The 27,694-nt window shown below is 38.5% G+C and overlaps 1 protein-coding gene and 1 pseudogene across 2 annotated transcripts; one reads left to right on the top strand and one right to left on the bottom strand.

Annotated features, from left to right (window-relative positions):
• Positions 1-1,644: 1,644 nt before the first annotated feature.
• Positions 1,645-27,694, top strand: LOC110287658 (killer cell lectin-like receptor 3). 2 transcript variants are annotated; one of them, XM_085839851.1, is made up of 6 exons: positions 1,645-1,756; positions 3,172-3,261; positions 4,118-4,336; positions 7,300-7,439; positions 21,008-21,111; positions 27,559-27,694. In XM_085839851.1, the coding sequence occupies exons 1-6, from the start codon at positions 1,645-1,647 to the stop codon at positions 27,692-27,694; spliced, it is 801 nt and encodes a 266-aa protein (XP_085695977.1). The 2 variants fall into 2 exon arrangements, with proteins under 2 accessions (XP_085695977.1, XP_085695978.1); XM_085839852.1 differs by having other exon boundaries at positions 3,181-3,261.
• LOC110287660 (cytochrome c oxidase assembly factor 5 pseudogene) lies at positions 11,392-12,090 on the bottom strand (annotated as a pseudogene).

Here is a 27,694-nt window from a genome sequence, read left to right on the forward strand (position 1 = left end):
CTACCAAATGATCATATATACTCAAGAGAATTTCAGGTGGTGTGATGTGAGAGCTGGATTGATGGAGAAGCACTTTTGGCTGTGTTAGATCAGGTTAAATCTGGCAGCATGTGACAACTGCTATTCTGCACTAATTGTTTTCTTCAGAGTATACTGTGACTTGTGAGCTAAGAAATTAAGGTAGAGGAATCTCTGAAGTTCATTACTCTATAACTGCATCACATTTTTATATATTATCCATCTGAAAGACGTAATAATAGGATCCAGGTAAAATGGGTCAGTGTGTAAATGTACTTGCTACATAAGGCTGACTGACCACCTAATTTGATCCCTGGACTTCACATGAAGGTGGAGTGGGAGGACTCACTTAGTAAAATTGTCTTCGGGACATTTGCACCTCTGTTCACCCAGCAGAAGCACAAAAATAATAATAAATAAGAATTTTAAAAAATAATTCTGTAATGGAAGGATTCTTCGTTTGTCAAAGCAAATTGTGAATAAATTCTGAAAACTTCATAAATTGAAAAACTAGATGAGAATTTGCTCACATGTGCATCTTGTATTTATCTGCTGGCCCTCAGCTCAGATATTAATGTAAGGGTAATGGCAGTTATAAATTCAATTTACAAATAAATTGATGTCTACTATCAGATGTTATCCATGGGCATTAGCTAATGTGTACTGCATAGAGGCAAAATTTATTTTTATATAGCCTCCTTTTGCAACATCATGTGTGTATTTATTATATGTGACATGACATGTACATGGAATGATGTGAGATTAAAAGTTCACATTGTATCTTCTATACCTCTGTCTGTAGCTCTCACACCCTAGCTGGCAATGTCCCTTTATGACTTTTCTGTTTGCTGCAGTTACTAAAATTTACAAAACATTTGTGACAACTTTGAGCCAAGAGTCTCAGATGAGTTAGAATATATCACATTTTTCTTTCTGAGCCTGTTTTATCCCACTCATTAGGAACTTATCTGGTTGAATTCACTTACCAGGTCCAACCATGGATAAGAACGTATAGAATATGGCTGGTTGAAGAGGTTGGACATCTCAGCTGACTGGGGCTTCAAGCCAAAAAATATTTATGTGCCTTGGATCACCTGCAGTATTAATCTTCAATTAATTTTTGGGAAACTCTGAGAGTCATGCACAAATAAAAAAATGAAAAAAATAATATTTATGTATTATCAAAAAATATAAATAATTCTAAAACAACATTTTTATTTTTTCCAAAAATTTCGAGTCTTTATTTGAAATGATTGTTTAAACATATTTCAATGATTTTTTTAGTGTTTTTACGTGCTGAATATTTTGAACAAATAGGCTGTATCAATGGTAGAGTGATTTAATAAAGTTTTAATCTTTTTCATATTTCTTAGCAATAATTGCTATTACCATTAGAAAGATAAACTAACTTAACAGATATCTACAATGAGTTCTTACCTGTGATGGAAATTGGGATCAGTCCATGTCAGTGTTTGGATTATTGAGTGAGTTAGTCAGACTCTACCCTTTTTAATCTTTCTGTATCATCATATCCAGTTATGTTCCCATAGGTGAACATTTTAACATTTTTCTTAGAATTCACTGAAATCCCTATTTTCCAGAGAACACACTACTTGTATTCCCACGATGAGTGAGCCGGAGGTCACTTACTCAACTGTGAGACTTCATAAGTCTTCAGGGTTACAGAGACTAGTACTGCATGAGGAGACTCAAGGGCCCAGAGAAGCTGGCTACAGAAGTAAGTGTTTAAAGTATCTAATATCTCATGTATTTTTAAATGCACTTTAAACTTTTAAAAATTAGAAATATTCTTAGTTTCTAGCTAAAACTATATTGATCCATCTCATCGGGGCTTGGTTATGCACAAGGATGGGAGGGAAGTAAAGAGTATTAGTTGGATGATAATCTTGTACAAAATTGTTCAAATATAAGTTTTATAAAAAAGCAATCAGTTTTAAATTTTTAAAAAGAAAGAATAATATATGGCCCCACTTCTACATTTAGTTGTAGCCAGCTACAAAAGAAATCAAACGGATAGAGAAGAATAATGGAAATATGTAAGAAAAAAAATTCTTGGGAATCAAGAAGAAATGAAAAACCATTAGGAGGTTTTTTTATTAATTATAGTTGTCAAGAAGAATTTTGAAAAATTTAAATCTAACAGAAAAACTAGAGTTTGGAAGTACACCAAATGTTCTATAGAAACAAATTCCTAAGGCAAGAACACATTTGCAATTTTTCCCTCTCAAAGGAACTTGTTAAAATATTCCCAACATCTAATGCAACAGGCAACAACAATTGTCTATCAAAACAAGAAATCTCCTACTAGAAATAGTTTCAGATGTAAAAAGAGGAGATAGAAAGATTGTGGCGATGGAAATCAGTAAATCCCAGTGATAGTTCATGAAAATGTCGAAGAATAATATTTTATCAAGGAAAAGCAAAAATCTCACTTTTTAATCTTTTTTTTTTTTTTTTTTTTTTTTTTTTTTTTTACTCTTTTTACGCTATACCATGTGTGCTCCAAGCTGACATCTTTTTCTTCTTTGATGTAGTGGTAACAAAAGGCAGGAGTTTCAGGTTCCAAATGCCTTACATAAAACTAAATATTACTATTACAGTGAGCAAAAACACACATAAATGGACAAAGAGTTAGTTGACTTATAGGCCCTTTCAAGGATCAGGATGTATCCAGGTCCAGAGTAGCTATGGTTCCCTACCACTTCTCAAGAACATCCAATTATTCTTTCTTCCTCTTCATCCTCAGTTATTGTTCTTTGTGGATTGGATGTTCCAGTTTGGCATCTTGTATTTAAATTGTATCTATGCCTTCCTGCCTTCTATGGAATGTACCTTTCTTTATGTAGAACTGGGTGAGGGTACATGCCTGCTATCCAGCTTATTCTAGGATGAGTAAAGAGGATTCACAATACAAGGTCAAGCCTGAAATAAGTTCAAAATTTTGTGGAAATTCACACACATAGGATTTCTACAATGGGTGCATTTTAGGTAGAAATCTAAAATATTGAGAGCATATTTTCAGTCTGTTTGTATCATTCACTTGTGCAAAATTTCCCCTTGTTTCCATGCTACAAAATATTATAATTAGTACTGAGATGTGCTTTTTTTTTTTTTTTTTTTTTTAAATTTAAGAGTGTTCAGTATCCTGGCAACTCATAGTGAAAGCTCTTGGAATCCTCTGTTTCCTTCTTCTGGTAATCGTTGCAGTGTTGGCAGTAAAAAGTGAGTAATTGAGGGATATGTTTCTTTAATTTCTGCCTAAAGCTTTAGACATGAACTATGCAGCTATAAACACTGTCCATGATTCTACCTATAATCAGGGAATGAGTCAAAATCTCTGGTGTTATTATATTTTTTACCAATAAAGTGGAGTGTTCTGTTCTCTATCATACTTAATCTGTTGGCTCTTGGGCTGCTGAGAGTCCCCCTGTTCTGTCATTTTTGTTCATGTTCCTTCTGAGGACTTGGTGATAGTCTACGTTCTGAGCTCAGGTGATTGTGAATCTAATGTAAACATTTTTTGAGAAACACCTGTGCAAAGAATTGATGACTTCCTTTTTTTCTTTTTTATATTTCGTCAATGTATACTGAGGTCATCTGTACAGAGACATTAAAGTTAAACTTAATTGGATTTCTCTATATTAACACAGGGAATCACTTTCAGGCTGTGCTGAAACATAACTATGCATGTGATATATTATACTCCATATGCTCCAAGAATTGTGAGATTTCTTAACATGTTTTTTAGGTCATATTTTAATACTGTGTTAATTATTCACTGAATATTTTCCTTAGGTATTTATCTGTAAATTTGTGCTGTAAAGTTGAAGTGAATGGAAGTTACTTCCAACATAATTTTATTCAACTTTCTTATTTATTTTATAGTAAACTTAATTTAGGGAAAAATTGAAGTATCTGTTTCTTTAGTGAGTTAATTGAAGTGCTAATTTTATAAATGTTAAAATACCAATGAAAGTAATGATATGTGTCGGCTCTCCACATGAAGCCTTTTCTCTAACTTAAATTCTGATATGTATTTTTTATAAGCATTAAGATTTTATATCTGTGATTAATTTAGTTTTTCAGTATAGTCAACACAAACAAGAAATCAATGAAACTCTTAACCACCACCATAATTGCAGCAACATGCAAAGTGATTTCAACTTAAAGGAAAAAATGTTGAGAAATAAGTCTATAGACTGTTGGCCAAGCAATGAACTTCGGGAATACATCAAAAGAGAACAGGACAGATGGGACAGTGAAACCAAGACTGTTTTAGATTCCTCACGGGACACAGGTATGTAGCAGAGGAATACCATGAGTACAGAATTGCATTATTATCCATTATTTCTTCTCTGAAGCTTTGAAGTACATCCAGCAGCTTAAGATATTTGTAATATTTGGGTTAATCATTGGGGGGGTACCTTACTTCATGTAGAGATATGAAAACTCAGAAATTCATATTTGGATTAGGAGAATCTTATAGTTTCTAGAAGGAAAGTTCTGTTTGGCACTCCTAATGCCCACTAGGGACATAATTACAAATCAGTAGTACCCTTGAGCATTTTGATTGTTTTGGTCTACAGGATAATCTGAGTCTTCAACTTTATGGCTGACAGAACATGGAAGTTTTTAGTAAGAGTGTACTTATGAACATTTTATGCTAATGTGGACTTAGTGCATTTACATGGATGCAGTTATAAAAAGAAATTTTTGTTTGTGTACGTGTGTTTCCTATTTGACATTTTGTGAGAGAGCTGGATTGTTTGTAAAAAGGGACCCTCCCTGTAGCAGACAATGGAGTTTCACCATGGTGTGTAATGTTGCAACTCTGTCAGTGACACAGTGAATGAGACTGGAAAAATGAAAAGATCAAGAGTCACAAGGAAGAGGCAGGCGGATTTCTGAGTTCGAGGCCAGCCTGGTCTACAAAGTGAGTTCCAGGACAGCCAGGGCTATACAGAGAAACCCTGTCTCGAAAAACCAAAAAAAAAAAAAAAAAAAAAAAAGAGTCACAAGGAACCTGTCTTAAACTTGCATGTGATTAGTCATTTTTACTGACACAGTTTATAAATCATCACCAACTATTTTTTCAAGATTTGTAACAAAGAACTCTTATATATAATCCCACCACTCTGTGACAATAAGATGTGATGATTTTCATTATTTCCTGATTAATAGACTTAAAACTGTTACATTATACAAGAAGAAGGAAGACCAAAATGTGGATACTTCGTTCCTTCTTAGAATGGGGAATAAAATACCCATGGAAGGAGTTACAGAGACAAAGGAACATCCATAGACTGCCCTACCTGGGGATCCATTCCATATATAACCACCAAACCCAGACAATATTGCATATGCCAGCAAGATTTTGCTGATAGGACCCTGATATAGCTCTCTCTTCTGACGCTATGACAGTACCTGTCAAATACAGAAGTGGATGCTCACAGTCATCTTTTGGATGGAACACCGTTCCCCTAATGAAGGAGCTAGAGAAAGTAACAAGGAGCTAACCTATAGGAGGGTCAACAATATGAACTAACCAGTACCAAACAAAACTGTGCCTCTAGCTGCCTATGTAGCAGAGGATGGCCTAGTTGGCCATCAATGGAAGGAGAGGCCCTTGGTCTTTTGAAGATTATATGCCCCAATACAGGGGAATGCCAGGGACAGGAAGCAGTGGGTGAGTTGGGAAGCAGGGAGAGGGAAGGGTATAGGGGACTTTGGGGATAACATTTGAAATATAAATGAAGAAAATATCTAATAAAAATATGTAAAAAATGAATAAATTACAATTTGTGACAGGAAACAACAAAAAAAGCTCCAAAACAATCTTTGAAGTATTCCAACCTGTAGAAGAGCTGTTGTGAAATTACTTTAAAATAACTTAATTATCTCTATATTGTAGCATAATGATGTAATCCCTGTGACTATGAGGTTGAGGGAGGAGGATTATAACTTTCAGTAATATAAGGTCATCCCAGAAATTTCAAGTCCAGCCTGAGCTAAACATTGATACCTCTTCACAGAAAAGTAACGGTTGGAAATAAACTTACCTAATAGAGCATGGGCATTCCCAGCAACTCTCTAAACAAAACTTTCATATTGAGAGTATCTTGCAAAACAAACTGCACACATTTTAATGTATTCAACTTTAAACATTTGGGCATGTGGGCACAACACTGATGGAATCAACATAATCAGAAGAACAGACTTTCAACACCAAAACCTCTCTTGTTTCTCTCTCTCTCTCTCTCTCTCTCTCTCTCTCTCTCTCTCTCTCTCTCTCTCTCTCACTCTCTCTCTCTCTTGGGTTTTTGAGACAGGTTTTCTCTGTGTAGCCTTAGCTGTAATGGAACTCACTTTGTTGACTAGGCTGGCCTCAAATTCAGAAATCTGCCTGCCTATGCCTCCCAAGTCCTGGGATTAAGGGCATGTGCTACCACACCCGGAAATTTTTCTCTTATTTCTGTTAAGGTAAGATCATTTATCACAGATCTTGGCACAATGCTAAGTGCATAGAAGTGTATGGACGAGTGTGGGCACAATGCATTACTGCATATCTAGAATTCCGTCAGCAGTTTAACTGCCTCTGAGTAGCAAGTGCTCATTGTCTGCCTCTGGCCCCTGGTATCTCACAAGCCTCTGTTTCATAGAACTAGGCTTTAATAAAAACCTGATCTGCATGGAATCATCTTGTGTGGTCCTATGCCTGGTGTGTTTCACTTTCCAAACCATCCACAAGTTCAGTGATGTTTGTCACATAGGTCAGCATTTTGCTTTTGGGTTTGTTGTGAGACATGTTATTCTCTAGCCCAGGATAACTTGGAACACACAATGTAGAGAAGACTGACATGAAAGTCATTGTTTAGCCTTGGAAGGCTTCAAACTGTTAGTGATCTTCCTGTTTTTCTCTTTGGAGTTCTCATGTCCTAGGCATAAATCATCCTGTCAAGCTGATTCGTTTTCCTTTAAAGGATAATCAATATTTTTTGTGTGTATGTGCTTCATTTTCTCTAATGATTCATCCATGATTGACACAGGAAATATTTCTAGATCTGTAGTTTTATTAACAATGTTGCATAGATCATGGATGTGCACGGGAGATTGGACACTATAAAATTTCACTTTCTGAGATCTATGAGATTTTACCGCCTTAAAAAAAAAAACACAGACTAATAAGACTAATAAATATATTCTGATGATAACACAATACCAGAAAATAGTACGGTTAACCATTTATCTTCTCTGTTGTAGGCAGAGGTGTTAAATACTGGTTCTGCTATGGTACCAAATGTTATTTTTTCATCATGAACAAAACTACATGGAGTGGATGTAAACAGAACTGCCAGCATTACAGCTTTCCCCTTGTGAAGATAGAAGATGAAGATGAACTGGTACTGTAGAGGCTTACTTGCCCCTTATTTTCTTAGACTCTGTCTCTAACCCTGAATAATGAGGTAACGGATCCATTTTTTTCATTTGTATATGATTTTCCTGTAATGTGAACTGTGGGACACAATTCTGTTAAGTGGAGACTCATTACTACAAAGACACTTGTGTCTTTCAGTCTCCTCCCTTTCTCAGTAGTGACCAAGAGAATCCTTCAGAAAGCATGTCTTTCCCAGATGAAGTTTAATATTTTGTTATAGTATATCCAGTTACTGACAGTCATTTATCTCCATATAGTGCCAAGTAAACCCCTGTTTTTAGGATTTGCTCTTTGGAACCTGGAATTGAGGCTGCCTGAAATGAGTAATCAGATGATAACAGGGAAAGCAGTTGTGCTCTAGTCCTGTCTGCAAAATGAAATGATATGAGAAATGTAGAATTAAATGGTTGACCAGTTAACTCCATTGTGCTTTCCACTGAAAGTGTTCACAGTACTTATTGTGTATTATTTTTATGTCCTGTAAAAAAGATATCCATTTTAGAAATGACTATTTAAAAGAAAATAAATTTTCCAAGATTCTTTCATTCCCTCTTTAAATTATTACTTATGAAATCTTTTCAAATATGAAGACTAGATTTTTCTAGAAAAATAATTGCAGGATCACCTTGAAAATTTTGTTATTTATAACATGGTATGATATTTATACATCAATTTAATGATGTTTCAATAACATTCTAAATGGATATTGATGTGAAAAATAGTGTAATTTTCCTTTTGATACAGTAAACATAACCAATTTTTAAAATTTATTATTATTATTATCAGCAGCAGCCTTAGTACTAGTAGTAGTAGTACTAGTTGAGTATTATTATTATTATTATTATTATTAGTAGTAGTAGTAGTAGTAGTAGTAGTAGTAGAGTAGTTTATTTATTCATTTTAAATCCTGATCCATAATCCTTCCCTAACCACCCTTCTCCTCTGATTGGATGGGGCCCCCTAGGTATCCCCACAACCAAGGACTATATATTTCCATGAGGTTAGGTGAATGTGCTCCCACTGAAGCTAGACAAGACAGCCCAGTTACAAGAACTTAACCCATGTACAGGCAACAGTCTTTGGGATAGTTCCTACTCCACTTGTTCAGAACTTACACTGAAGGCCAAGCTGCACACATGCAGGTAGGGTGAGTTCCAACCCCATGTATGTTCTTTATTTGTGATTCCATCTCTGAGAACCCCAAGGGTCTTGGTTAGTTGATTCTCTTGGTCTTACTATGGAGATCCTACTCCCTTCAGAGCCTACAATCCTTCCACTTGTTCTCCCCTAAGAGTCCTCAAGCTCCATTCACTGGCTATGGGTGTTTCTGTATGTATGATTCAGATTGTAAACAAAGCTTCACAGAAGAGAGCAATGCTAGATTCCTGTTTGCAAGCATAACTGTGTATCATTAGTTAGGTCAGGGATTGATGATTCTCCATGGGATGTGACTCAAGTTAAGCTGGCTATTCGTTGTTTATTCCCTTAAACTTTGCTTCAACCCCAATCCCTGTATTTCTTGTAGAAGGGGTAACTTTAGGAACAAAGTTTTGTTGGGGTGTTGTGTCCCTGTCACTCCTCCGGAATTCTTTATTGACCACAGGAGGCAGCCTACCCAGGTTACATAGAGATACAGCTAAGGACACCCACATTGACTCTTGTGTACTTTCCCTACCAATGATATCCATCTCTTCTGGGAGATGTCCCCATCCACCCCTTATAAGTTTCAGATTTCCATTCATTCTCATTCCCATCTGGCCATCCTCTCTCCCTGAAACACAACAGTTTCTCAACCCTAATTGATCCCTTGATCTAATTTTTCACTCAGTTCCCTACCTTCATTTACCTTCTACGATTATTCCATTCCTGATTCCAATTGAGACTCAAGCATTCTTACTTGTGGCATTCTTTTTTCCAGCCACTGGGGTCTGTGGAGGCTATCATGGACTCCTGCATTTTATGTATAATATCAACTGATAAGTGAAGACATACTATGAATTTCATTTTAGGATTTTGTTACCTCATTTAGGGTGATATTCTTTTTTTTTTTTAACCATACTAAAATTTATTATTTCTAGTTAACTAATTTCAAATATGGTCATGAATAAAGGTGTGTAAAATTATTTTGAGAGCAGAGGCCTACAGGTAAGAGGTAAAATTTATAAGCTTCTGTAAGTTTGGGTTAGGAATGTACACTGAAAGAAAAAAGACATTGTCATTTTCCAATATGAAAACTGCTCTAGACCAGAGCAGCGGTGTGTGCTTTCTGGGAAGTGCAGCGCTGAAAATGCTCACACTTTAGGGATTCCCGGCCAGCCTGGGCTAAGACACATAAGGGCAATGTATAAAAATAAAGACTGTGCTACATAGAGTATCAGGAGATTGAAAAGGACAAACAAGTTGAGAAAAAAATGCCAATTAATCTTTAAGATACTTGAGCCAACAGTAAATAAAAAATCTTATAGGAAAATAAAAAGATAACCCAACTGAAAGCCAGACTGCAGACTAGATAAACACTCTGCAAAGGCAGCATAGAGAGCCAATGAACACATGAAAAAATGCTCAGGTTATTAGACACTAGAGAAATGCAACCAAGATCCCAATAGATGCCTCTTCATCACAAGCAGAATGGTTGTCAGCAATACGAGCAGTTGTGATAGTCAGGGGTGCTGGAACCTAGATCCCATGACAGCATGAAATGTAGTAAACTCATTGTAGAAAATATCATTGAGGCCGTCATGATACGACCCTGGAGTTGAAACGTTCATAGCATTAGTCAAAAGCCCCAAAGTAGAAACAGCTCAGAGCTCATCTGCTCGATGGAGAAATACACAGCGTCTGTCTACTGTGGATGCTACTCAGCAGAACTACACTGCAGACTGATGCTACACGCGAATAAACCTGTCGAATTTGGTAACAGGACTCAGAAAAGACAGGACTATATAGTCCACTCATCTAATAGATCTGGAATAGCAGGGAAGGGGGCAGAGTGCTAACCAGTGGTTACATTTCTGGGAAGGATGAGACTGTTCTGGAAGCAGATAGTGGTGACTGCTGCATGCTCCACAAACACTCTAAACTCCATGGGATTGTCTAAATCAAAGTCCAATTATGAGACATGTGACTTTTTCCAAATAAAGCTATATCTACTCAAATGGAGGCATTTCATACAAACACATTTCACTCTCTGTTGAAATTGAAGCACTAGTGGGAGGTGTGGCTTCCCACTAGGTGTGGTCGAGCTTCCTAGCATGCAGAAGGTGCACTCCTCCACACTGCACACAGACACCAAACTTGGGACATAGGTGGCAGGACTGAAGGGTGTAGTACTCCCACTCCCAGTGGGGGCAGTACACTGAGCACAAGGGTGCAGTACCTCCCACTCCCAGTGGGGGCAGTACACTGAGCACAAGGGTGCAGTACCTCCCACTCCCAGTGGGGGCAGTACACAAAGCACAAGGATGCAGTACCTCCCACTCCCAGTGGGGGCAGTACACAAAACACAAGGATGCAGTACCTCCCACTCCCAGTGGGGGAACCACAGAACAATATAGAAGCTATAGCGACTCTGTTCAATGGCAAAAATCACAGTGAAGATTTAGTGCCCTGATGGCTTTCTACTGTGTTAAGTGGTCAAAATAATATGTTAAGGATTCTAAACTTTTCCAACCACTTCATGTCATTGACATTTGCTATCTAGAGTGAACATCTGTTGTGTCCATTTGCTGCATTCCAGTGTTTAGGTTGTGCATGGTGTCAGCACAGTACATGCGACCAGGATCTAGCCAAGATCACCATGGATGGAGCAGGAGCATATGACCCAGGAAGGCCAGCGTCCTTCAGCAGGGTGTGACTTGGTGGGCCAGCCCATGCTTTCCTTTTTTGGAGCCCACCCAGATCTTGAGGATGTGGACCTTGAGGATGTGGACTATGGCTGATTTCACCCCTTTATGAGGAGGGGGTTGGTTTAAAATTGAAATCAAGAAATAGAAAAAAGAGTTGGAGGAGCCACTATCTATGCCGATCTCATCATGGCCTCCTGAATGCACATACTGTGTAATCTGATCGAAGAGTCATCCTTGAACATAATCTCTCCATTAGGCAATTCCCAAAACACATTCTTAGCCCATAGTTGTTTAGTCCCATGGATCTTCTATAAATGACTTCAGCCAACAGACTCATTCAGAAACAGCACTGATCCACTTTCTCTGGTGTCCTTGGGAGGAACACCTGGCCCAGAGGTGGAAGAGATGCGGCAGCTGCTGTGCTTCCCATTTGGTTCTTTTCTGTTAAGGACCACAGAAAATCCTGGGTGACTTTCATCTTGCGTTCAGCATGTTATCAATATCCTTTTCTCCCTCTGAATCTTGATCTGGCATCCAGCATTGATCTTTTACATTCAAAAAAGGAATACTGCAAAGCTCTACAATTGCCTTCCTTCAAACACTGCCGCGGGGATTTTCCTTCCTGGAGCACACAGGCAGACTGCAGCAGACATGCACCCAGATCCTCCTTCACGCCCGCACACGCGCCGCCCTCCGGCTTTTCCTCATAATACCGGGGCATGGCGGGGACCCACCGCCCTCACCACACTGGATCACCGCCCTCGGTCACCCCGCACCCTAGGGTGATATTCTTAAGTTCCATCAATTTGCCTGCAAAATTCATGATGATTTTTTTTTTCATAGCTGAAGAGTACTTCACTGCATAGATGTAGCACATTTCTGGATCCATTTTTCAGTGAAGGGACATCTAAGATGTTTCCAATTTCTGGGTGTTATGAATAAAACTGCTATGAACATATCTGACAATGAGTCTTTTTGGGATGGTGAAGAATCTTTTGCGTATATGACCTGAAGTTTTATAACTGGTTCTTGAGATAGAACTATTGGCAGTTTCCTGAGAAACCAAAAAATTGATTTCTAAAAGTATTCCCCCCATCATCAGTGTAGTAGTGTTCCCCTTTCTCCATATCCTTGTCAGCATGTGCTATCTTGACTTTTTTTACTTAGCCATTCCTATTGGGGTAAGACATGATCTCCGTTTTGTTTTCACTGGCATTTCCCTAGTGGCTAAGAACTTTGAACTTTGTTTTTTTTTTTTTAATTTTTAATTTTTAATATTTTTTATTACATATTTTCCTCAATTACATTTCCAATGTTATCCCAAAAGTCCCCCATACCGCCCCCCACTTCCCTACCCACCCATTCCCATTCTTTTGGCCCTGGCATTCCCCTATATTGGGGCATATAAAGTTTGCAAGTCCAATGGGCCTCTCTTTCCAGTGATGGCCTACTAGGCCATCTTTCGATACATATGCAGCTAGAGACAAGAGCTCCGGGGCACTGGTTAGTTCATCATGTTGTTCCAACTATAGGGTTGCAGATCCCTTTAGCTCCTTGGGTACTTTCTCTAGCTTCTTCATTGGGAGCCCTGTGATACATCCGATAGCTTACTGTGAGCATCCACTCCTGTGTTTGCTAGGCCCCGGCATAGTCTCACAAGCAACAGCTATATTTGGGTCCTTTCAGCAAAATCTTGCTAGTGTATGCAATGGTGTCAGCGTTTAGAAGCTGATTATGGGATGGATCCCTGGATATGGCAGTCTCTAAATGGTCCATCCTTTCATCACAGCTACGAACTTTGTCTCTGTAACTTATTCCCTGGGTGTTTTGTTCCCAATTCTAAGAAGGGGCACAGTGTCCACACTTTGGTCTTCATTCTTCTTGAGTTTCATGCGTTTAGCAAATTGTATCTTATATCTTGGGTATCCTAAGTTTTGGGCTAATATCCACTTATCAGTGAATACATATTGTGTGAGTTCTTTTGTGATTGTGTTACTTCACTCAAGATGATGCCCTCCAGGTCCATCCATTTGGCTAGGAATTTCATAAATTCATTCTTTTTAATAGCTGAGTAGTACTCCATTGTGTAAATGTACCATAATTTCTGTATCCATTCCTCTGTTGAGGGACATCTGGGTTCTTTCCAGCTTCTGGCTATTATAAATAGGGCTGCTATGAACATAGTGGAGCATGTGTCCTTTTTACCGGTTGGGACATCTTCTGGATATATGCCCAGGAGAGGTATTGCTGGATCCTCCGGTAGTACTATTTCCAATTTTCTGAGGAACCACCAGATTGATTTCCAGAGTGGTTGTAGAAGCTTGCAATCCCACCAACAATGGAGGAGTGTTCCTCTTTCTCCACATCCTCACCAGCATCTGCTGTCACCTGAATTTTTGATCTTAGCCATTCTGACTGGTGTGAGGTGGAATCTCAGGGTTGTTTTTATTTGCATTTCCCTGATGATTAACGATGTTGAACATTTTTTCAGGTGCTTCTCTGCCATTCGGTATTCCTCAGGTGAGAATTCTTTGTTCAGTTCTGAGCCCCATTTTTTAATGGGGTTATTTGACTTTCTGGAGTCCACCTTCTTGAGTTCTTTATATATATTGGATATTAGTCCCTTATCTGATTTAGGATAGGTGAAGATCCTTTCCCAATCTGTTGGTGGTTTTTTGGTCCTATTGATGGTGTCTTTAGCCTTGCAGAAGCTTTGCAGTTTCATGAGGTCCCACTTGTCAATTCTCGATCTTACAGCACAAGCCATTACTGTTCTATTCAGGAATTTTTCCCCTGTGCCCATATCTTCAAGGATTTTCCCCACTTTCTCCTCTATAAGTTTCAGTGTCTCTGGTTTTATGTGAAGTTCCTTGATCCACTTAGACTTGACCTTAGTACAAGGAGATAGGAATGGATCGATTCGCATTCTTCTACATGTTAACAACCAGTTGTGCCAGCACCATTTGTTGAAAATGCTGTCTTCCTTCCACTGGATGTTTTTAGCTCCCTTGTCGAAGATCAAGTGACCGTAGGTGTGTGGGTTCATTTCTGGGTCTTCAATTCTATTCCATTGGTCTATTTGTCTGTCACTATACCAGTACCATGCAGTTTTTATCACAATTGCTCTGTAGTAGAGCTTTAGGTCCGGCATGGTGATTCCACCAGAGGTTCTTTTATCCTTGAGAAGAGTTTTTGCTATCCTAGGTTTTTTGTTATTCCAGATGAATTTGCAGATTGCACTTTCTTTTTTTTTTTAATTTTTAATATTTTTATTACATATTTTCCTCAGTTACATTTCCAATGCTATCCCAAAAGTCCCCCATAGCGCCCCCCACTTCCCTACCCACCCATTCCCATTCTTTTGGCCCTGGCATTCCCTATATTGGGGCATATAAAGTTTGCAAGTCCAATGGGCCTCTCTTTCCAATGATGGCCGACTAGGCCATCTTTCTTTTTTTTTTGTTTGTTTTTTTTTGATTTTTAATATTTTTATTACATATTTTCCTCAATTACATTTCCAATGCTATCCCAAAAGTCCCCCATAGCACCCCCACTTTCCTACCCACCCATTCCCATTCTTTTGGCCCTGACATTCCCCTATATTGGGGCATATAAAGTTTGCATGTCCAATGGGCCTCTCTTTCCATTGATGGCCGACTAGGCCATCTTTCGATACATATGCAGCTAGAGACAAGAGCTCCGGGATTCTGGTTAGTACATCATGTTGTTCCAACAATACGGTTGCAGATCCCTTTAGCTCCTTGGGTACTTTCTCTAGCTTCTCCATTGGGAGCCCTGTGATACATCCAATAGCTGACTGTGAACATCCACTCCTGTGTTTGCTTGGCCCCGGCATCGTCTCACAAGAGACAGCTATATTTGGGTCCTTTCAGCAAAATCTTGCTAGTGTATGCAATGGTGTCAGCGTTTAGAAGCTGATTATGGGATGGATCCCTGGATACGGCAGTCTCTAAATGGTCCATCCTTTCATCACAGCTACGAACTTTGTCTCTGTAACTTATTCCCTGGGTGTTTTGTTCCCAATTCTAAGAAGGTGCACAGTGTCCACACTTTGGTCTTCATTCTTCTTGAGTTTCATGCGTTTATCAAATTGTATCTTATATCTTGGGTAGCCTAAGTTTTGGGCTAATATCCACTTATCAATGAATACATATTGTGTGAGTTCTTTTGTGATTGTGTTACTTCACTCAAGATGATGCCCTCCAGGTCCATCCCAGATTGCACTTTCTAATTCGTTGAAGAATTGATTTGGAATTTTGATGGGGATTGCATTGAATCTGTAGATTGCTTACGGCAAGATAGCCATTTTTACAATGTTGATCCTGCCAATCCATGAGCATGGGAGATCTTTCCATCTTCTGAGATCTTCTATAATTTCTTTCTTCAGACACTTGAAGTTTTTACTATACAGATCTTTCACTTCCTTAGTTAGAGTCACGCCAAGATATTTAATATTATTTGTCACTATTGAGAAGGGTGTTGTTTCCCTAATTTCTTTCTCAGCCTTTTTATTCTTTGTGTAGAGAAAGGCCATTGATTTGTTTGAGTTAATTTTATATCCAGCTACTTCACCGAAGCTGTTTATCAGGCTTAGGAGTTCTCTGGTGGAATTTTTAGGGTCACTTATATATACTATCATATCATCTGCAAAGAGTGATATTTTGACTTCATCTTTTCCAATTTGTATCCCTTTGATCTCCTTTTGTTGTCGAATTGCTCTGGCTAGGACTTCAAGTACAATGTTGAATAGGTATGGAGAAAGTGGACAGCCTTGTCTAGTCCCTGATTTTAGAGGGATTGCTTCAAGCTTCTCACCATTTACTTTGATGTTGGCTACTGGTTTGCTGTAGATTGCTTTTATCATGTTTAGGTATGGGCCTTGAATTCCTGATCTTTCCAAGACTTTTATCATGAATGGGTGTTGGATCTTGTCAAATGCTTTTCCCGCATCTAACGAGATGAACATGTGGTTTTTGTCTTTGAGTTTGTTTATATACTGGATTACGTTGATGGATTTCCGTATATTGAACCATCCCTGCATCCCTGGGATGAAACCTACTTGGTCAGGATGGATGATTGTTTTGATGTGTTCTTGGATTCAGTTAGCAAGAACTTTATTGAGGATTTTTGCATCAATATTAATAAGGGATATTGGTCTGAAGTTTTCTATCTTTGTTGGGTCTTTTTGTGGTTTAGGTATCAGAGTAATTGTGGCTTCATAGAATGAGTTGGGTAGAGTACCTTCTGTTTCTATTTTGTGGAATAGTTTGTGAAGAACTGGGATTAGATCTTCTTTGAAGGTCTGATAGAACTCTGCACTAAACCCATCTGGTCCTGGGCTTTTTTTAGTTGGGAGACTATTAATGACTGCTTCTATTTCTTTGGGGGATATAGGGCTGTTTAGATCATTGACCTGATCTTGATTCAACTTTGGTACCTGGTATCTGTCTAGGAACTACTCCATTCCATCCAGGTTCTCCAGTTTTGTTGAGTATAGCCTTTGGTAGAAGGATCTGATGGTGTTTTGGATGTCTTCAGGATCTGTTGTTATGTCTCCTTTTTTATTTCTGATTTTGTTAATTAGGATGCTTTCCCTGTGCCCTCTAGTGAGTCTGGCTAAGGGTTTATCTATCTTGTTGATTTTCTCAAAGAACCAGCTCCTTGATTGGTTGATTCTTTGAATAGTTTTTCTTGTTTCCACTTGGTTGATTTCGCCCCTGAGTTTGATTATTTCCTGCCGTCTACTCCTCTTGGGTGAATTTGCTTCCTTTTGTTCTAGTGCTTTTAGGTATGTTGTCAAGCTGTTAATGTGTGCTCTCTCTAGTTTCCTTTTGGAGGCACTCAGAGCTATGAGTTTTCCTCTTAGAAATGCTTTCATTGTGTCCCATAAGTTTGGGTATGTTGTGGCTACATTTTCATTGAACTCTAAAAAGTCCTTAATTTCATTCTTTATTCCTTCCTTGACCAAGGTATCATTGAGAAGAGTGTTCCAAGTGAAGGTTGGCTTTCTATTATTTATTTTGTTATTGAAGATCAGCCTTAGTCCATGGTAATCTGATAGGATGCATGGGACAATTTCAATATTTTTGTATCTGTTGAGGCCTGTTTTGTGACCAATTATGTGGTCAATTTTGGAGAAGGTACAATGAGGTGCTGAGAAGAAGGTATATCCTTTTGTTTTAGGATAGAATGTTCTGTAGATATCTGCCAGATCCATTTGATTCATAATTTCTCTTAGTTTCTCTGTGTCCCTGTTTAGTTTCTGTTTCCATGATCTGTCCATTGGTGAAAGTGGTGTGTTGAAGTCTCCCACTATTATTGTATGAGGTGCAATGTGTGCTTTGAGATTTACTAAAGTTTCTTTAATGAATGTGGCTGCCTTTGTATTTGGAGCATAGATATTCAGGATTGATAGTTCCTCTTGGAGGATTTTACCTTTGATGAGTATGAAGTGTCCCTCCCTGTCTTTTTTGATGACTTTGGGTTGGAAGTCAATCTTATCAGATATTAGAATGGCTACTCCAGCTTGTTTCTTCATACCATTTGCTTGGAAAATTGTTTTCCAGCCTTTCATTCTGAGGTAGTGTCTATCTTTTTCTCTGAGATGAGTTTCCTGTAAGCAGCAAAATGTTGGGTCTTGTTTGTGTAGCCAGTTTGTTAGTCTATGTATTTTTATCGGGGAGTTGAGTCCATTGATATTAAGAGATATTAAGGAAAAGTAATTGTTGTTTCCTGTTATTTTTGTTGTTAAAGTTGGCATTCTGTTCTTGTGGCTGTCTTCTTTTAGGTTTGTTGAGGGATTACCTTCTTGTTGTTTCTAGGGCGTGGTTCCTGTCCTTGTATTGGTTTTTTTCTGTTATTATCCTTTGAAGGGCTGGATTCGTGGAGAGATAATGTGTGAATTTGGTTTTGTCGTGGAATACTTTGGTTTCTCCATCTATGTTAATTGAGAGTTTGGCTGGGTATAGTAGCCTGGGCTGGAATTTGTGTTCTTTTAGTGTCTGTATAAGATCCGTCCAGGATCTTCTGGCTTTCAAAGTCTCTGGTGAAAAATCTGGTGTAATTCTGATAGGCTTGCCTTTATATGTTACTTGGCCTTTTTCTCTTACTGCTTTTAGTATTCTATCTTTATTTAGAGCGTTTGTTGTTCTGATTATTATGTGTCGGGAGGTATTTCTTTTCTGGTCCAGTCTATTTGGAGTTCTGTAGGCTTCTTGTATGTTCATGGGCATCTCTTTCTTTAGATTTGGGAAGTTTTCTTCTATAATTTTGTTGAAGATGTTTGCTGGTCCTTTGAGTTGAAAATCTTCATTCTCATCCACTCCTATTATTCGTAGGTTTGGTCTTCTCATTGTGTCCTTTATTTCTTGGATGTTTTGAGTTAGGATCTTTTTGCATTTTACATTTTTCTTGATTGTTGTGCCGATGTTCTCTATGGAATCTTCTGCACCTGAGATTCTCTCTTCCATCTCTTGTATTCTGTTGCTGATGCTGGTATCTATGGTTCCAGATTTCTTTCCTAGGGTTTCTATCTCCAGTGTTGCCTCATTTTGGGTTTTCTTTATTGTGTCTACTTCCCTTTTTAGGTCTAGTATGGTTTTGTTCATTTCCATCATCTGTTTGGATGTGTTTTCCTGTTTTTCATTAAGGACTTCTACCTGTTTGATTAGGTTATCCTGTTTTTCTTTAAGGATTTGTAACTCTTTAGCAGTGTTCTCCTGCAATTCTTTAAGGGATTTTTGTGCTTCCTCTTTAATGTCTTCTACCTGTTTAGCAGTGTTCTCCTGTATTTCTTTAAGTGTGTTATTAAAGTCCTTCTTGAAGTCCTCTACCATCATCAGGAGATATGCTTTTAGATCTGTGTCTAGCTTTTCCGGTGTGTTGGGGTGCCCTGGACTGGGCGAAGTGGGAGTGCTGGGTTCTGATGATGGTGAGTGATCTTGGTTTCTGTTAGTAAGATTATTACGTTTACCTTTCACCATCTGGTAATCTCTGGGGTTAGTTGTTGTTGTTGTCACTGTTTAAAGATTGGAGCAGAAGCTGTGTTCCACTCACCAGCAGTCTCAAAATCCTGTGGCGGGGGTCGTGGGTAGCTGGCGGGTGTCAGCCTCCCTGTGCTGATCCGGCCGGATGAGGCCTGTGGCCCTACTCAGGCTGGTTTCTGCTTCCCTAACTAATGCAGTCTCAGGTCCCGCGAGCAATTGGATTGGAGCAGAAGCTGTGTTCCACTCACCAGAAGTCTTAAGATCCTGTGGTGGATGTTGTGGGTAGCTGGCGAGTGTCAGCCGACCCTGCGCCCTAGCTACACTGGTGCTTTTCTGACCGGAAGAGGCTTGTGGCCCTACTGAGGGCGGATTTCTGCCTCCCCAACCAAAGCAGTCTCAGATCCCGCGTGATTGGACTGGAGCAGAAGCTGTGTTCCACTCACCAGCAGTCTCAAAATCCTGTGGCAGGGGTCATGGGTAGCTGGCGGGTGTCAGCCGACCCTGCGCTCTAGCTACCCTGGTGCTGATCCGGCCGGATGAGGCCTGTGGCCCTACTCAGGCCGGTCTGGAGTCCACCTTCTTGAGTTCTTTATATATATTGGATATTAGTCCCTTATCTGATTTAGGATAGGTAAAGATCCTTTCCCAATCTGTTGGTGGTTTTTTTGTTTTATTGATGGTGTCTTTTGCCTTGCAGAAGCTTTGCAGTTTCATGAGGTCCCACTTGTCAATTCTCGATCTTACAGCACAAGCCATTGCTGTTCTATTCAAGAATTTTTCCCCTGTGCCCATATCTTCAAGGCTTTTCCCCACTTTCTCCTCTATAGGTTTCAGTGTCTCTGGTTTTATGTGAAGTTCCTTGATCCACTTAGACTTGACCTTAGTACAAGGAGATAGGAATGGATGGATTCCCATTCTTCTACATGATAACAACCAGTTGTGCCAGCACCATTTGTTGAAAATGCTGTCTTTCTTCCACTGGATGTTTTTAGCTCCCTTGTCGAAGATCAAGTGACCGTAGGTGTGTGGGTTCATTTCTGGGTCTTCAATTCTATTCCATTGGTCTATTTGTCTGTCACTATACCAGTACCACGCAGTTTTTATCACAATTGCTCTGTAGTAAAGCTTTAGGTCCGGCATGGTGATTCCACCAGAGGTTCTTTTATCCTTGAGAAGAGTTTTTGCTATCCTAGGTTTTTTGTTATTCCAGATGAATTTGCAGATTGCACTTTCTAATTCGTTGAAGAACATTTGTTAATGTGCTTCTTGGGCATTTGAGATTTCTCTGTTGAGAATTCTCTGCTTAGCTCAGGCATTGTAGATGCAATAGAAGGGATCCATGTTTCAGTCAAAAAATGAAAAATTTAAAAATTCCAGGCTTAAGTAGGAATATTGTGAGTTCAAGGGCAACCTTGTTTAAATTCTGAGACTTGGTATAAGAAACACTGTCCCAAATCAAGTCATGAACTGAGGACACTTGAAGTTTGTATTTTAAATTGTTTATTGAACTGACCTCAATTTGATATAAATAGGAAGTCAATTTAGAAAATGAATATGGTGAGACTGAGTGGTGGGATAATAAAACAGCAGAGAGTGACATAGGGATGCTGGGAACTCTTTCGGCTTGTTCTCTCATCCAACAAACAGAAATTTCATAATAATCTACATTGTTTCCTATACAGGAATTCCTTCAACGCCAGGTTATTCCAGAGAGTTACTGGATTGGATTGTCATATGATAAGAAAAAAACGGAATGGGCCTGGATTGACAATGGCCCATCTAAACTGTGAGTTTCTGAACCCTTCACACTCTAACCCTCCCTTGGGGATTGAGAGGGTTGTCTGCAAAGGATTTTCTCCATTTTTCATGGTTTTCCTGATTTTCTATGGAGCTCAGGAGTATGGACAAGTTGTATAAGGCAGTTCCTGATCAAGTGTTACAAAAGGAAGCTGTATAGTCAAGGAAATGACCAAAAGTGACTTGGCATTGCACACATCTAAGGATGGTGTGTTCTAACATGGGAAGGGCACTAGAAAGTCAACAACTTAAGATGGTTTAATGTGAGGGAATGGTCATGACAGATACAACGAGTCTGAGTATAACAGATATTCATTTAACATTTTTTATTGATGTTAGCTTATATTATTGTCAGTTATTTATAAATATACGTACATGTTTATATACATACCTATGCATGCTTACCTTCCATTTAAAGATGTGTTGTGTGAATCTCAAGTTTATTGTTTATCTACAATCTGGTAGAAATCTGTTTACTGATTAACTTTTTTAATGATATGACTTTTTATTTAGTACCATATATACATCAAATAATACATGAACATATCTGCCCCTACTCCTACTCAAATCTCTAACTTTGTGCCATGATAACACTTGCCTTACTAATTAACTGTCCACAGGTGCATGGTTGTAAGCCATGCACTGGAAACAGGAAACTCAACAGTAGCCACACACTCAATAAATAATTGAATCTCACTTTTTCAGCAGCTGTCACTTAGTAATGATTTCTAAATGGTCTAATCATTATGAAATTTCATCTTGTCCAGAAGTCAGAATTTCAGAGTCTTTGCTCTTCTCTGGTGCTTACCTTTTTCATTTCCTCTTCCCTGCTGTATCCTGAGACTTCCTGGTGGTAGGGAAAGGAAGAAGTTGATATAGATGTCTCCTTTAGGACTCAGCACATAAACACTTCTCCAAAGTACTGTAGCCAGTTCTGCCACACTGCATGGTCTCTGCCGCTCTGAATGAAGAAGGAGCTTCTCTGATGGAGGTTGAGAGCATGAAAGGTCCAGGCTACAGCTGTAAATGTTAACCACTGACCACTTAGCAGAAGATTATCCCAAGTTATCCCATGGGGCATTTGAACTTCCCAATATTTGATTTCGGATTTAGATGATAACACCAAGCATGCTTGCCTCCCATGGTAAAGGTCTCAGTTCCAAAAAGAAAATATTTATTTATCCTATAACATATCTTGCCTAGCAAGTCACCATTATAGCATACAAGGTCCAGTGCAGGATAGGACTACTCATACCTTTTCTCCCCTAAAACCTTTAGATATCCTACTAACCCTTTGAAAGCCTGCCCAAGAGAGAGAAGGTATTTCCATATTGGTTTGAAATTGACTTCTCGGGTCCTGATGTCAAAATGAGGAGTATCTTCAGCAACAAGGCCTTATCACATAGTTATGGAACCCAAGGGCAGGAGCAATAGCCTGGGCTGTTTGGGAGAACTCTGTCATCTACCTGACCAGGCAGTAATTTCTCTGTATGTATCCTTTGCCTTATATTTTGGTTTCTCTTTAAAAACTAATATCTTCTGTAATTGTAATGCTTTTCTAAATTTTAATTTTTATATTAGTTACATTTTTATAGAATATATTTTTATCTGTTTCCCTTCATACTGAATACTCCTTTTTGCTCCCTACCTTACTACAGACTCAACATCATATTATTTCTATCTCTGCAAAAAAACAACAACAAAAGGAAAATAAAATCAAGCAAGTAAAAACAGAAATCAAAATCACAATAAAACAAAATTTAACCCTCCAAAACAAACAAGCATACACGCAAAAAAATTACACACACACTCACTCACACACACACACACACACACACACACACACACACACACACACACACACAAAACCTCAAAACCACAAAAGAAATATGGAGTCTGTTTTGTCTTGGTCAACTATAAGCTTACTAAATAGTGGTTTTCCTTAAAGACTATTTCCACACTTAGTTTAAGTTTACACATCCTTTATTCTCTCCCATTATCTATTTCCAGTTCACAATCTTCCTATGTATTTGAACACTCAGAATCCAAAATATATATTTTCATTTTTTTTATAATTTATTTTTATTAGGTATTTTCCTCATTTACATTTTCAATGCTATCCCAAAAGTCCCCCATACCCACCCTCCCAATCCCCTACCCACCAACTCCCCCTTTTTGGCCCTGGGGTTCCCCTGTACTGGGGCATATAAAGTTTGCAAGTCCAATGGTCCTCTCTTTGCAGTGATGGCCGACTAGGCCATCTTTTGATACATACGCAGCTAGAGACAAGAGCTCCGGGGTACTGGTTAGTTCATAATGTTGTTCCACCTATAGGGTTGCAGTTCCCTTTAGCTCCTTGGGTAATTTCTCTAGCTCCTCCATTGGGGGCCATGTGATCCATCCAATAGCTGACTGTGATCATCCACTTCTGTGTTTGCTAGGCCCCAGCATAGTCTCACAAGAGACAGCTCTATCTGGGTCCTTTCAGCAAAATCTTGCTAGTGTATGCAATGGTGTCAGCGTTTGGAAGCTGATTATGGGATGGATCCCTGCATATGGCAATCACTAGATGGTCCATCCTTTCGTCACAGTTCCAAATTTTGTCTCTGTAAATACTTCCATGGGTGTTTTGTTCCCATTTCTAAGAAGGGGCAAAGTGTGCACACTGTGATCTTCGTTCTTCTTGAATTTCATGCGTTTAGCAAATTGTATCTTATATGTTGGGTATCCTAAGCTTCTGGGCTAATATCCACTTATCAGTGAGAACATATTGTGTGAGTTCCTTTGTGATTGTGTTACCTCACTCAGGATGATGCCCTCCAGGTCCATCCATTTGCCTAGGAATTTCATACATTCATTTTTTTAAATAGCTGAGTTGTACTCCATTGTGTAAATGTACCACATTTTCTGTATCCATTCCTCTGTTGAGGGGCATCTGGGTTCTTTCCAGCTTCTGGCTATTATAAATAAGGCTGCTATGAACATAGTGGAGCATGTGTCTTTCTTACCGGTTGGGACATCTTCAGGATATATGCCCAGGATAGGTATTGCAGGATCCTCTGGTAGTACTATGTCCAATTTTCTGAGGAACCACCAGACTGATTTCCAGAGTGGTTGTACAAGCTTGCAATCCCACCAAAAATGGAGGAGTGTTCCTCTTTCTCCACATCCTCGCCAGCATCTGCTCACCTGAATTTTTGATCTTAGCCATTCTGACTGGAGTGAAGTGGAATCTCAGGGTTGTATTGATTTGCATTTCCCTGATGATTAAGGATGTTGAACATTTTTTCAGGTGCTTCTCAGCCATTCGGTATTCCTCAGGTGAGAATTCTTTGTTCAGCTCTGAGCCCCGCTTTTTAATGGGGTTATTTGATTTTCTGGAGTCCACTTCCTTGATTTCTTTATATATATTGGATATTAGTCCCCTATCCGATTTGGGATAGGTAAAGATCCTTTCCCAATCATTTGGTGGCCTTTTTTTCTTATTGACGGTGTCTTTTGCCTTGCAGAAGCTTTGCAATTTTATGAGGTCCCATTTATCGATTCTCGATCTTACCACACAAGCCATTGCTGTTCTATTCAGGAATTTTTTCCCTGTACCCATATCTTTGAGGCTTTTCCCTACTTTCTCCTCTATAAGTTTCAGTGTCTCTGGTTTTATGTGGAGTTCCTTAATCCACTTAGATTTGACCTTAGTACAATGAGATAGAAATGGATCAATTCGCATTTTTCTACATGATAACCGCCAGTTGTGCCAGCACCATTTGTGGAAAATGCTTTTTTCCATTGGATGGTTTTAGCTCCCTTGTCAACGATCAAGTGACCATAGGTGTGTGGGTTCATCTCTGGGTCTTCAATTCTGTTCCATTGGTCTACTTGTCTGTCACTATACCAATACCATGCAGTTTTTTATCACAATTGCTCTGTATTACAGCTTTAGGTCAGGCATGGTGATTCCAACAGAGGTTCTTTTATCCTTGAGAAGAGTTTTTGCTATCCTAGTTTTTTTGTTATTACAGATGAATCTGCTGATTGCCCGTTCTAATTCGTTGAAGAATTGAGTTGGAATTTTGATGGGGATTGCATTGAATCTGTAGATTGCTTTTGGCAAGATAGTCATTTTTACAATGTTGATCCTGCCAATCCATGAGCAAGGGAGATCTTTCCAACTTCTGAGATCTTCTTTAATTTCTTTTTTCAGAGACTTGAAGTTCTTATCATATAGATCTTTCACTTCCTTAGTTAGAGTCACGCCAAGGTATTTTATATTATTTGTGACTATTGAGAAGGGTGTTGTTTCCCTGATTTCTTTCTCAGCCTGTTTATCTTTGTATAGAGAAAGGCCTTTGACTTGTTTGAGTTAATTTTATATCCAGCTACTTCACTGAAGCTGTTTATCAGGCTTAGGAGTTTTCTGGTGGAATTTTTAGGGTCACGTATATATACTATCATATCATCTGCAAAAAGTCATATTTTGACTTCTTCCTTTCCAATTTGTATCCCCTTGATCTCCTTTTGTTGTCTAATTGCTCTGGCTAGGACTTCAAGTACAATGTTGAATAGGTATGGAGAAAGTGGACAGCCTTGTCTAGTCCCTGATTTTAGTGGGATTGCTTCCAGCTTCTCACCATTTACTTTGATGTTGGCTACTGGTTTGCTGTACATTGCTTTTATCATGTTTAGGTATGGGCCTTGAATTCCTGATCTTTCCAAGACTTTTATCATGAATCGGTGTTGGATTTTGTCAAATGCTTTCTCAGCATCTAACGAGATGATCATGTGGTTTTTTTCTTTGAGTTTGTTTATATACTATATTACGTTGATTGATTTCCGTATATTGAACCATCCTTGAATCCCTGGGATAAATCCTACTTGGTCAGGATGGATGATTGTTTTGATGTGTTCTTAGATTCTGTTAGCAAGAACTTTATTGAAGATTTTTACATCGATATTCATAAGGGAAATTGGTCTGAAGTTCTCTATCTTTTTTAGGTCTTTTTGTGGTTTAGGTATCAGAGTAATTGTGGCTTCATAGAATGAGTTGGGTAGAGTACCTTCCATTTCTATTTTGTGGAATAGTTTGTTAAGAACTGGAATTAGGTCTTCTTTGAAGGTCTGATAGAACTCTGCACTAAACCCATCTGGTCCTGGGCTTTTTTTGGTTGGGAGACTATTAATGACTGCTTCTATTTCTTTAGGGGATATAGTACTGTTTAGATCCTTAACCTGATCTTGATTTAACTTTGGTTAAAACATATATTTTTCATTTTTATCTGATTTGTTCATTTTTTTCACCATTCCTAAATTTGATTAATTTGAATATTCAGTTTCTCTACATACTAAATCCAAAATTCCAAAATGTTTTATTTTGCTAAAGACTCATCCTTTGGCAGTTCCATGTGGTTTCAGTGGATTTCACACTCTTTCTCTCATGTGAGAGTCTCAGTAACGCAAGATAGCCTCAAACTTCCTCTGTAATGAAGGTTAACCTTGAATTTGATCCATCTACCTTCATCTCTTCACAACTGGGATCATGGATTGTGTCCCTCAATGCCTGGCTGTATTTATTATTGAGGATCTCCGTATTGAGTACATTCCTTAGTCAGTTCTGCCTTGGGGGGAAAATCTAGCAACAATGCTTCCCTGACCATCTGAAATTTGTCAAACTCCTCCTAACACCTCGAACTGAGGAGAAATCTCATTTCAGTTGATTTATACAAGATAATCTTAATTATCAATTATTAAATAATTACCTATTTACTTCATTTTGATATGTAGCCCATGTGTCCCAGAATTCACAGTGCTCCTGTTTTTGTGGTAATTTGTCTGTGTTCTAATTTACTTTTTTATTTAGCTGACTTTTTTTTTAAAACAGAAAGATAAATATGACCCCGGAAATATAATTCTGCAGAAATCAGAGTTCTGTTGCAGACAGGGAATTCAGTAGATTACTATGTGTCTGTGAAGATCCTTTAGCTATCGGGTGGTTAAGAACAAAGGGAAACAATGCAAAAACACTAGTCACAAGCACTCATCTGTCACTATATTTCAAATATGCCCTTTCTCCTTAAAATAGAAACCTACAAAACCTTGTTTTGTGTGCCAAACACATCTGCTTTACTATTGTCCTAGCATTCTTATTGACAAAATATAAATGGGAAAGAAATACTGGTAAAATAAATCTTTGGAAATATTGAAAATCAGATTTAACCACTGATCAAACACTTGTGAGTGTGAAATGTGATGTAGAGTTTTGGTGTGATAAGAGACCATTTCTTTTTAATGAACTTAGATGAAAATATTTTCATGATGAACTTAGGCTAAACTTAGGCTACATATTCTGTATAATTTGGCCAATAGAATTTTTAAAATCATGATTTTTTTTCAGTGAATGTTCAAAATTTACTCATTGCCCACTCTTCTCTTTTCTCTTCAGTGACATGAAAATAAGGAAAATGAACTTTAAGCCTGGAGGATGTGTATTTTTATCTAAAACAAGACTAGAAGATACTAACTGTAATAATTCCTACTACTGTATTTGTGGGAAGAAACTGGATCAATTCCCTAATTAA

This window comes from Mus caroli, unplaced genomic scaffold, assembly GCF_978045245.1.
Source record: "Mus caroli unplaced genomic scaffold, Mus_caroli_1 scaffold_7, whole genome shotgun sequence".
NCBI lineage: Eukaryota > Metazoa > Chordata > Mammalia > Rodentia > Muridae > Mus > Mus caroli.

Coding starts and splice junctions, on each gene's coding strand:
- LOC110287658 (XM_085839851.1), top strand. CDS start 1,645: ATGAGTGAGCCGGAGGTCACTTACTCAACTGTGAGACTTCATAAGTCT. Junction 1,757..3,171: donor CAGAGAAGCTGGCTACAGAA/GTAAGTGTTTAA, acceptor TTTAAATTTAAG/AGTGTTCAGTATCCTGGCAA. Junction 21,112..27,558: donor GACAATGGCCCATCTAAACT/GTGAGTTTCTGA, acceptor TTTTCTCTTCAG/TGACATGAAAATAAGGAAAA.